We start from the raw sequence: 12,352 nt of genomic DNA on the forward strand, positions 1-12,352 counted from the left end.
CGGGAGCCTGCTGCCACACGGCAGCTGACCCCTAGAGCCTGCTGCCCGCTACAGCTTACCCCTAGAGCCTGCTGCCATGCTACAACAGACCGCAAGAAGCCTGCTGCCATCCAACAACAGACCACCAAAAGCCTGCTGCCATGCTACAACAGACCCCAAGAGCCTGCTGCCATGCTACAACAGACCGCTAGAAGCCTGCTGCCATGCTACAACAGACCGCTACAAGCCTGCTGCCATGCTACAACAGACCGCTAGAAGCCTGCTGCCATGCTACAACAGACCGCTAGAGCCTGCTGCCTTACTACAACAGATCGCTACAGCCTGCTGCCATGCTACAGCTGCCCACTAAAGCCTCCTGCCATGCTATAGCTGACCTCTAAAGCCTTCTGCCATGCTACACCAGATCCCTAGAGCCTGCTGCCATGCTACAACAGACCGCTAGAGCCTGCTGCCATGCTACAACAGACCGCTAGAGCCTGCTGCCATGCTACAACAGACCGCTAGAGCCTGCTGCCATGCTACAACAGTTCGCTAGAGCCTGCTGCCATGCTACAACAGACCGCTAGAGCCTGCTGCCATGCTACAACAGAATGCTAGGGCCTGTTGCCATGCTACAACAGACCGCTAGAGCCTGCTGCCATGCTACAACAGACCGCTAGAGCCTGCTGCTATGCTACAACAGACCGCTAGAGCCTGCTGCTGCCATGCTACAACAGACCGCTAGGGCCTGCTGCCTGCTACAGCTGACCCCTAGAGCCTGCTGCCATGCTACAACAGACCGGTAGAAGCCTGCTGCCATGCTACAACAGACCGGTAGAAGCCTGCTGCCATGCTACAACAGATCGCTAGAAGCCTGCTGCCATGCTACAACAGACCGCTAGAGCCTGCTGCCTTACTACAACAGATCGCTACAGCCTGCTGCCATGCTACAGCTGCCCACTAAAGCCTCCTGCCATGCTACAGCTGACCTCTAAAGCCTTCTGCCATGCTACACCAGATCCCTAGAGCCTGCTGCCATGCTACAACAGACCGCTAGAGCCTGCTGCCGTGCTACAACAGACCGCTAGAGCCTGCTGCCATGCTACAACAGTTCGCTAGAGCCTGCTGCCATGCTACAACAGACCGCTAGAGCCTGCTGCCATGCTACAACAGAATGCTAGGGCCTGCTGCCATGCTACAACAGTTCGCTAGAGCCTGCTGCCATGCTACAACAGACCGCTAGAGCCTGCTGCCATGCTACAACAGAATGCTAGGGCCTGCTGCCATGCTACAACAGTTCGCTAGAGCCTGCTGCCATGCTACAACAGACCGCTAGAGCCTGCTGCCATGCTACAACAGAATGCTACGGCCTGCTGCCATGCTACAACAGACCGCTAGAGCCTGCTGCCATGCTACAACAGACCGCTAGAGCCTGCTGCCATGCTACAACAGACCGCTAGAGCCTGCTGCTGCCATGCTACAACAGACCGCTAGGGCCTGCTGCCTGCTACAGCTGACCACTAGAGCCTGCTGCCATGCTACAACAGACCGCTAGAAGCCTGCTGCCATGCTACAACAGATCGCTAGAAGCCTGCTGCCATGCTACAACAGACCACTAGAGCCTGCTGCCTTACTACAACAGACCGCTACAGCCTGCTGCCATGCTACAGCTGCCCACTTGAGCCTCCTGCCATGCTACAGCTGACCTTTAAAGCCTTCTGCCATGCTACAACAGACCGCTAGAGCCTGCTGCCATGCTACAACAGTTCGCTAGAGCCTGCTGCCATGCTACAACAGTTCGCTAGAGCCTGCTGCCATGCTACAACAGTTCGCTAGAGCCTGCTGCCATGCTACAACAGTTCGCTAGAGCCTGCTACTATGCTACAACAGACCGCTAGAGCCTGCTCCTATGCTACAACAGACCGCTAGAGCCTGCTGCCATGCTACAACAGAATGCTAGGGCCTGCTGCCATGCTACAACAGTTCGCTAGAGCCTGCTGCCATGCTACAACAGACCGCTAGAGCCTGCTGCCATGCTACAACAGTTCGCTAGAGCCTGCTGCCATGCTACAACAGTTCGCTAGAGCCTGCTACTATGCTACAACAGACCGCTAGAGCCTGCTACTATGCTACAACAGACCGCTAGAGCCTGCTGCCATGCTACAACAGAATGCTAGGGCCTGCTGCCATGCTACAACAGAATGCTAGGGCCTGCTGCCATGCTACAACAGTTTGCTAGAGCCTGCTGCCATGCTACAACAGTTCGCTAGAGCCTGCTACTATACTATAACAGACCGCTAGAGCCTGCTGCCATGCTACAACCGTCCGCTAGAGCCTGCTGCCATGCTACAACAGTTCGCTAGAGCCTGCTACTATACTATAACAGACCGCCAGAGCCTGCTACCATGCTACAACAGACCGCTAGAGCCTGCTGCTATGCTACAACAGACCGCTAGAGCCTGCTGCTATGCTACAATAGACCGCTAGAGCCTGCTGCTGCCATGCTACAACAGACCGCTAGGGCCTGCTGCTGCCATGCTACAACAGACCGCTAGGGCCTGCTGCCATGCTACAACAGTCCCCAAGAGCCTGCTGCCATGTTACAACAGTCCCTAAGAGCCTGCTGCCATGCTACAACCGTCCGCTAGAGCCTGCTGCCATGCTACAACCGTCCGCTAGAGCCTGCTGCCATGCTACAACCGTCCGCTAGAGCCTGCTGCCATGCTACAACATACCGTTGGAACAAAAATAGCAAGGTAATTGGTTAAAATGAACCTCCAGACTAAAAATCTACTCAGCAGCACTGAGAAGGCCTGATGTTTATTTAACAGTTTCACAGCATCAGAACTTTGTTTCTCTTATACAAGCCTCATTTTTAGCTGCACAGAAGAAAACTGCCTGGGCATTTTTCCCCTGATGCTGTGCAAAGCATGATGGGATTTCTGATGTTGTTCTCGTTCTGCTGTTTTGATGCAATTTTTTTTATTTTTACATTTTTAATTTGACATTTGAAGCCTAGCGCATGCAGCTGGGAGGGATTATCAGGACAATGGACAGTTGGAACTGTTTCTTATGCTCCTTGTCACCTCCTTTTAACCAAAAAGATGGCTGCCCCATGACAAAGATGGCAGCCCCCATGAATCACAAACATTTGCCTGTTCTTTTAAAACAGGATGGGTAAAACATTATTTATCTATTCTAATTAACATAACTAATGTCACTTAATGAGAGTATGTTTGTTTAGGCTAAAGTTCCCCTTAAAGATAATGACCTTTAAACCCATGTAACCCAATATATGCTAGGAAAACATTTTGGCATGGGTGCTTGGCATGCAAAATTTAGTAAGTTAAACATTTATTAATATAACAGCAATTCACATATAGCGCTTGACAGCATGCAAAAACAGCAAAGTGTAATAAAATCAAATTAAAACCAGAGAGCCAATGTATGTCATGTGAGAAAATGCTATACCAAAGCATCAGAAGCATTAGTAATGAGCTATTTAAGCCAAGCCGGCACACTACTCACTCATACATCCACACGTTGCCAGCGCACCCACACATGCACAGAGTAGCATTGTGTTCGTGAGATCATGCTGATGCTATGCCACAACTATGTCCAAGCCACCTGTGCAGCAGCGATATGCATAGAGCAATCCAACAGCTCTTGCAAAGCCAGTGAATACTAGTGTCCTCTAATGTAAAACAGGCAATGGTCACACCAGTCGTGCCGACTTTGAAGATCTATGCAGCAGCGGTGACTTAGTGGGTAACCATACGCCAGCCTAGTAACTTTCACCGGACCTGTGCAAGAGGTTTGGACAGCCGCCAGCCATCCTCCACTCAAGATGTTAGGGACGCGGCTTCCACCGGCAGCAAAGGTGGGCATAAACATGCTCAGAGGCCCGTTGGCTCCACCCATCGATAAGTGTCTGGCCCATTATGGGCGATTTGTCAGGGTGCAGAGCGCTGAACACTGCTGCCATGTTACAACTGACTACTAGAGCCTGCTGCCATGTTCCCTAAGTCTGCTGCCATGTTACAACCGTGCCCTAGGTCTGCTGCCATGTTGCAACAGTTCACTAGAGCCAGCTGCCATGCTACAACAGCTGACCGCTAGAGCATGCTGCCATGCAGCAGCCGACAGCTATAGCCTGCTGCCATATGCTACAGCCGACAGCTATAGCCTGCTGCCATGCAGCAGCCGACAGCTAGAGCCTACTGCAGCTGAACATTAAAGCCTGCTGCCATGCTGCAGCTGACAGAGCCTGTTGCCATGTTACAAACTGCTTGAGTCGGATATGCTAATAAGCCAAGCAAGTAAATTTAAAGTGATACTATTGATTAACGTGTTTTTTAACCTGAGTTTGAGAGAGTTGCTGAAGTGCTGGTAAATAATGATGTATACATTTCATTTGCTTATCTCTTGTTTACTGTAACAAATTCCTTTTATTCTGAACTGACAGCACTGTTTGCTCATTTCTGACGGAGAGTTAATGAGGAGAGGGGAGTTTCCCTCACAGTGTAGTTAACTCTGTTAAGCAGCCCATACACTCAGCCGATTTTCTGGCCGACCGATCGATCCCGATCGATTAATCGATTGCAAATCAGTTGGCCAATCGACCGACCGACGGCCGATTTCGATCGATTTCGATGGATTTCCATCGAACTTGCAGGGTGGAAAATTTAGGTCGATCTGATGAGATTGCTTATCAGTTTGCATTGGCCTTAATGGAAATCTGATGGCAAAAAAATGCCATCAGATCGAATTTCAATAGATTTTAAACTGAAATCTATTGGAATTCTATCCTGGTAAAAAATGTTCTAAAAACGCATCAGATAGATCATCAGATGCATTTCTTATCTATCTGCTGCCAATCTGACGAGTGTATGGGCACCTTAACTGTGTGTCAGACAGCTCTCAGAAGAAGCTGCATGTTTTTGAGCTGTCTGCAAGAGAGCAGAGAAAATGCAACTTGTTTTAATTGTCTGACAGCACAGCTTTTCATATATTTTTTTGGTCTTTCAGGGGAAAATATACTCTGTAGTCTGATATGCAAAAAACAACACTGGCTGTGCATTGAAACAGACACCCCTATGCAAATTATTGGTCCCAATAGAGCTAAACCCTACACACAGTTAAAGCTTTTGCCTCTGATATTTAACATGAAAAATAGGAAAATGTTTACACAGCTACATAAGGTGCGTACACACGCACTACTATAAGGAACGACGGGTCCGTCGGACCCTCCCGCTGGGCGGGCGTTCCAGCGATAGTAGACCGTGTGTATTGCCTGTCTGCAGACTATACACAAAGCAGTGGAAAGGTTGTGTGGGACTTGGTATCACCCTTGTTCCAGAAAGGGTACCATCTTTATGTGGACAATTATTACACAAGTGTGGCCTCTTTCAGCACTTAAAAATAGAAGGAATCCGATGCTGTGGCACTGCGCGGTCTAGTCGCCGGGGCTTCCCCCAATGGCTCATTACCACCAGACTTCAACGGGGGCAGAGGGCCGCCTTGTGTACTGATGACCTGCTTGCAGTGAAATGGAAGGACAAGAGGGACGTTTACTTTCTGTCCACCATTCACGCAGACACAACAGTCCAAATTGAACGGGCAACTGAGGTAATTGAAAAACCCCTTGTCGTCCACGACTATAATACTAACATAGGAGGGGTGGACTTCAATGACCGGAGGTTAGCGCCCTATTTAGCTTCCCAGAAAACAAGACGCTGGTATAAAAAAAAAAAAAAAGTGTCTTTATCTGATTCATTTGGCAGTTTACAACAGCTTTGCTCTCTACAGTAAGGCTGGGAGAACTAGATCGTTTCTTCAATTTCAGAAACAGATCATTCGTGAACTCCTGTATCCAGGAGGTGCCGTGGCCCAACCCCCAGATGCAACTAGCTGGCTGCATGAAAGGCATTACGCCTATGCGATTCAGAGTACCCCAGGTCATCGCATCCAAGAAAACAATGTTGTGTCTGCACCAGGGCTGGAATAAGGCGTGACCCCACACAAGGCGTGACCCCACACAAGGGTCTCTCAGTGCTATTTCACACTGCTGCGATGCGTTAGGGCAAATTAACTAGCGAAAGTCACACTTTGCGGTCCCCCGCGGTCCCCCCCCCCCCCCTACGCCGGAAGTGCTCGACTTAACGCTAGTGCATGCCTAGGTTACTGCGTGGCTTCTGTGGCAATTAAGGTCGGTCCGGAAGTCATGTTAGTCTATGGCGACGCAGTTCATTACTAGGCCGAATGCTACTCTTGTGGTATTCCCTGAAGGTCTGTTTTGGGCGATACAGTGCGGTGAACTCGACCCACCAGATATGCCAATATGCAGTGTGAAACCAAACATCTGGTTTCGAGAGATCCTAATACACAGGGCTGCCAGAAACCTCCTTTCACTTGGGACAAAATGCATAATGTACTTCGCCACAACTCTGTGCAATTTTCACTTCGCACATTGACCCATGGGGGAGGAGAGGTTTGTCCTCGGAAGGTAAGTAATAAATAAAAAACAAAAAACAGAAAAAATAACAGGTGAGCAAAAAAGCTAATGTTTGGTTCACAATATCAAGGTTTTGTTTGAAGAAGTTTATAAATGTTAATGAAGTTATTGCTTTGCTGCTTGCTTTCTTTTTTTTTTTGTTTTCTCTTTTTTTCCATCCATTACCCTTCCAGGTGGACCGAGCGACCGACCAACCAGCTGCAGCACTGATGGTGCATCCTGACAGAAGCATTGCACGTCTGTCAGGTTACACAAAATTGGTGCCTGCAGCGCTGCAGGATGAGATTTCTCCTCCGCAGTAAAAAAAGGCATATGAGCTGAGGGGTGGTGTTGGAGTTCCTATGCTTTGGCAAGCACTTTGTATCAGAAAAGAACTCTGGCAATGATTTGTTCATCCACATCGATCGGTGTGAATGGATAAATCGGGTTTGCCCAGGGCATACGAGTTGAGTGGGTGGACGTTTTTGGGTGGCAGCTCCTATGTCCTGGCAGACGCCTTCCCCTCTTTTTTTCACATTTTTTTGGCAGATATTTTTTCATCCACATTGATTGATTGTTTGACTGTCAATTTTCCTTTCAGCCCAGAGTGCATTACCCATATGCCCAAAATAAGGAGTATAGCAGAAACTCCTAATACTGGCCATACATGTAATGATTGCAGAGACCCTAAAATGCCAGGACAGAACCCACGAATGATGCAATTTTGGAAAGAGGACACCCCAAAGTATTCCGTGAGGTGCATGGTGAGTTCATAGAAGATTTTATTTTTTGTCACAAGTTAGCAGAAATTGTTTTTTTTTCCCCACAAAGTGTCATTTTCTGCTAACTTGTGACAAAATATAAAATGTTCTATGAACTCACCATGGCCCTCATGGAATAGCTTAGCGTGTATGCTTTCCAAAATGGGGTCATTTGTGGGGTTTGTTAACTGTCCTGGCAAGTGGGGTGGGGGGTGCTAAATTGTAAGCACCCCTGTAAAGCCTGAAGGTGCTCATTGGACTTTGGGCCCCTTAGCACAGTTAGGGTGCAAAAAAGTACCACACGTGGTATTGCCGTACTCAGGAGAAGTAGTATAATGTGTTTTGTGGTGTATTTTTACACATACCCATGCTGGGTGGGAGAAATATCTCTGTAAATGGACAATTGCGTGTAGAAAAAAAAATTGTCATTTACAGAGATATTTCTCCCACCCAGCATGGGTATGTGTAAAAATACACCACAAAACACATTATACTACTTCTCCTGAGTATGGCAATACCACATGTGTGGCACTTTTTTGCACCCTAACTGCGCTAAGGGGCCCAAAGTCCAATGAGTACCTTTAGGATTTCACAGGTCATTTTGAGACATTTGGTTTCAAGACTACTCCTCATGGTTTAGGGCCCCTAAAATGCCAGGGCAGTATAGTAACCCCACAAGTGACCCCATTTTAGAAAGGACACCCCAAGGTATTCTGCTAGGAGTATGGTGAGTTCATAGAAGATTGTATCTTGTCACAAGTTCGCGGAAATTGATTTTTATTGTTTTGTTTTTATCACAAAGTGTCATTTTCCGCTAACTTGTGACAAAAAAAAAAAAATCTTCTATGAACTCACCATACTCCTAACAGAATACCTTAGGGTGTCTTTCTAAAATAGGGTCATTTGTAGGGTTCCTATACTGCCCTGGCATTTTAGGGGCCCTAAAGCGTGAGGAGTAGTCTAGAAACCAAATGCCTCAAAATGACCTGTGAAATCCTAAAGGTACTCATTGGACTTTGGGCCCCTTAGCACAGTTAGGGTGCAAAAAAGTGCCACATATGTGGTACCACCGTACTCAGGAGAAGTAGTATAATGTGTTTTAGGGTGTATTTTTACACATACTTATGCTGGGTGGGAGAAATATCTCTGTAAATGGACAATTGTGTGGAAAAAAATAAATAAAAAAAGTCATTTACAGAGATATTTCTCCCACCCAGCATAGGTATGTATAAAAATACACCCCAAAACACATTATACTACTACTGAGTACAGCGATACCACATGTGTGACCCCTTTTTGCAGCCTAGGTGCGCTAAAGGGCCCAACGTCCTATGAGCACCTTTAGGCTTTACAGGGGTGCTTACAATTTAGCACCCCCCAAAATGCCAGGACAGTAAACACACCCCACAAATTACCCCATTTTGGAAAGTAGACACCCCAAAGTATTCAGAGAGGGGCATGGTGAGTCCGTGACAGGTTTCATTTTTATTTTGTCACAAGTTAGCAGAAATGGAAACCTTTTTTTTGTCTCAAAGTGTCATTTTCCGCTAACTTTATATATTTATACTTTGGGATGTCTTTTTTCCAAAATGGGGTCATTTGGGGGGTATTTATACTATCCTGGAATTCTAGCACCTCATGAACAGGGGGTCAGAAAAGTCAGAAATGCTTCAAAATGGGAAAATTCACTTTTGGCACCATAGTTTGTAAACGCTATAACTTTTACCCAAACCAATAAATATACACTAAATGGGTTTTTTTTTATTTTTTTTAATCAAAGACATGTAGCACAATAAATTTGGACAAAAATGTATATAGAAATTTTACTTTATTTGAAAAATGTCAGCACAGAAAAAAATTTTGACAAAATTCATGTCTTTTTTTGATGAATATAATAAAAACTAAAAAACACAGCAGCAATCAAATAGCACCAAAAGAAAGCTGTGTTAGTGACAAGAAAAGGAGGTAAATTTCATTTAGATAGTAGGTTGTATGACCAAGCAATAAACCATTAAAGCTGCAGTGGTCTGAATGGAAAAAAAAGTGCCTGGTCCTTAAGGGGTGAAAAGACTGCGGTCCTTAAGTGGTTAAAGTACCCCTGAACTGAGAGGTATTGCTTGCTTTATAGCCTCACACAACTGAAACAAGCATGCAGCTAACCCAGGGGCCCTTACACTGGTCAATTTCAGCCATCAATCGACCGTTTCTATTAAATCTGTCCATCGATCGGAAATAGATTCTATCAAATCTATTGATTGATGGCCCATAGAGTTGCATTGGATCTAATGGTCCAATAATGATTAATAGATCGATTTCCAATAGATTTCATTCCTAATTCTATTGGAAATCTGTTCCTAGTGTGTGACACACATCAGATAGATTCCTGTCAGATTCGGCCTGACAGGCATCTGACAGAAATCTGATGGTCGAATCTGCTGCAAGTCTATAAGTGTATGGCCACCTTAAAGGGTCTGTGACTAAAAGTATTGGAGACAGTGGTTCAGGACAGCCAGACAATTTGCATTGCTTAATAAGAAAATACATAGGTTAGATGCCCTATACCTCGGTTCAGGTGTGCTTTAAAAGAAAGTCACAATAGCATCCTTTTTTTTTTTTTTTTTTTTTTAAAGGCACCATCTAGGTATATTCTAAAGCCCCTCCCAATTGGACTTGCAATATCTGTGCAAGTTAAAATATATTTATTAATACCTTTGTAAATGTATACAGCATCTGTTCTGTAACTGTTGTTCTATGTAATCCCCCTACAACTATGTGCCATGCTGCTTTTTTGAGGGCCAAGCTACCGCTAATCATTCCATCTCAATCATGAAGTGGGAGAGGATTTATAAAAGGTTTGGTCTGGACAATGGCTTACAAAATCCTACCGGCTTGGCTTCTGTGCCTATTCTCAGCCTAAATGATGTTCTCAATCACCAACACAGAATGCTTGTGTGTGTGTCAACCCTAAAAATCAGTACAGCAGCAAGGCAAACAACCTTTTTAATAGACAAGCATGAACACTTTATTAACACTAGATTAATACTTGGTAGGATCGCTCATCAAAACAGCTTTAAGTCTTCACACCAGAGATTTAGCACAATTTTGCAAACATCCTTTTGAGACTCCTGCCTTCAGCAGCTCTGCCAGCTGCACATTCAAACTATGAAATATGTTCTGCCACATCCAAAACCATTACTAGCCTATATCTTTGAGGCCGATTGTCTCCATGAAATACATGATTTATGCCATACTATGACATTCATTTACCTCAAAGATTCTTCATACCAGGCCATGTTCTTTCACTTTTTTCTGTCTAGTTTTGGTGAGCTTGTGCCCAGCACGACGTCAGCTTACGGTTCTTAGTAGACGTGGGTTGGAACCTAATCTAGCTTAAAGTTTTGATCGGTCTCAAATGCTCACCAGCTCACCATGGCTAAAAAGCTATTTGAGTTATCCTAGTCATCTGTCAGATGCTCAGTCTGGCTTCCCTCTCTCCCCACCTTTGTCATCAAAAACAAAGGACTATCCCCACAACTACAAAGATCATCACTACTACCCATTATATGGCTCGTACCATGCTGAAATGCAAAACAGGCACATTTTGCTGGATCAACTTGCAAAAATGGGCAGTGAACAGATCCTGTGTTATTAATCGGATCTGCTCACATTCAACTGGAACGTAATGTAAACACCCGACCAGCACGAATAGTTTGGATAGAGGCTGCATATCCCATAGAGACCTACGGTGGAAACGCATCTGTCCGTACACAACCCGAACTCGAAGTACAATCAGGAGCGGACACTAAACTGACCGTTTTGCTCTGTGCAGTTTTGTGTGCGGCTCAATGTTACTTGATCCCAAGTCCTTTGTACCATGGTGAGTAAATCGTAGAGAGGGATGTGTGAGACTCCCATGAGATCCGACTTTACACCAACCATAACGATACAGTCAAAATGACAGATTAGTATTTCCCCATTCTGGAGTGTGATGTGAATGCTTACTGAAGCTTCTGACCTGTATTGGCACGAGTTTATGTACTGCTCCATTGCTACATGAATGGCCGATTAGAAAAATTAAATCTCAGTAAGATTTTGATAGTAAAAAATGCAATCAATGTTTCCTCAATTCAGATCACCTCTAAGTGGAGGCAAAATCTTATTCCTGAATGACCACAGAAGTACAGTTCTGTACCAAAACCCAACCTCAAACATATCCCAGGTTCTCAACATGTGGTATAGAATTCCAGGGGGTTGTGCAGTTGAGTTTAATTATTAAGGGGTAACTGAGATAACGTTATCCACTACAAAGTATACTATTGAAAAAACAGTAAAATGTCATTTGTACCATGGCGCTACTGATTTAAAATTACAATGCTACTTCCAGTACATCAGAGCCTGAAGGAACAACTTACATTCTTTTTTTCTCTGCTGGGAATGAATGCGTTATTCTTGTTTTACGACTTACATGGCACGAGATTCAGTTCTCTAGATTTGTGACGATAACACCATATGGACGGCAATGAGCTCACTGCTCTGCTGACTAATCTGGGGCCCACACAAGCAACAGACGATTTTCGAGAAGTTTTTAACCCTTCAAAGGCTGTGATAGTGAAATGGAGTGGTGCATGTATAGGTCTTCCAACAACACACTTTCCCACCCTCATTCCCTTGCTCACCTCTTTTAGGCCATCAAGCTCTGTTGGGTCCTTGGCAGTGGGTAGCCAGATTTTTACATCATAGTCAAGGCCACTGGTGGCTAAAACAGGAAGGTGCGGGTGTGGCTCCAAGCAGTTTACCTGTGAGGAAATCATAGTGTTAGTTAACCTGCCATTTTTTGCAAACCTATCCTTGTTTCCAAAGGGCATTGCTCGTTAGCTACCACAAAAGTACAGTGACAATTTGAAATCCTCCAGATACTCTTGAGAACCCATCGCAAAACTATGGTGCACAATCAATAAAATCACCTCCACTGCTACTAAAAAGGTGTTCTTGGATTTTCTTACAACAATAACAAAAAAAGTATAGCTGTAACCAAGCAAAATAAAATAGATACTTACCTCGGTAAAGGGAAGCCTCTGGATACCGGATCATCCTGTGCCCCACTATTCTAGCGCAGGGT

At 45.4% G+C, this 12,352-nt stretch overlaps 1 protein-coding gene across 2 annotated transcripts in view; it reads right to left on the reverse strand.

The window, feature by feature from the left end:
- DCAF8 (DDB1 and CUL4 associated factor 8) overlaps positions 1 to 12,352 on the reverse strand; it is a 124,019-nt gene that overhangs the window by 10,482 nt on the left and 101,185 nt on the right. For both annotated transcript variants that reach the window (XM_068253546.1, XM_068253547.1), the window contains one exon: positions 11,910 to 12,029. In XM_068253546.1, coding sequence (XP_068109647.1) covers positions 11,910 to 12,029 — 120 coding nt within the window. The remainder of the gene's footprint in view (positions 1 to 11,909; positions 12,030 to 12,352) is intronic.

This window comes from Hyperolius riggenbachi, chromosome 9 (genome assembly GCF_040937935.1).
Source record: "Hyperolius riggenbachi isolate aHypRig1 chromosome 9, aHypRig1.pri, whole genome shotgun sequence".
In the NCBI taxonomy this organism is placed as follows: Eukaryota; Metazoa; Chordata; class Amphibia; order Anura; family Hyperoliidae; genus Hyperolius; species Hyperolius riggenbachi.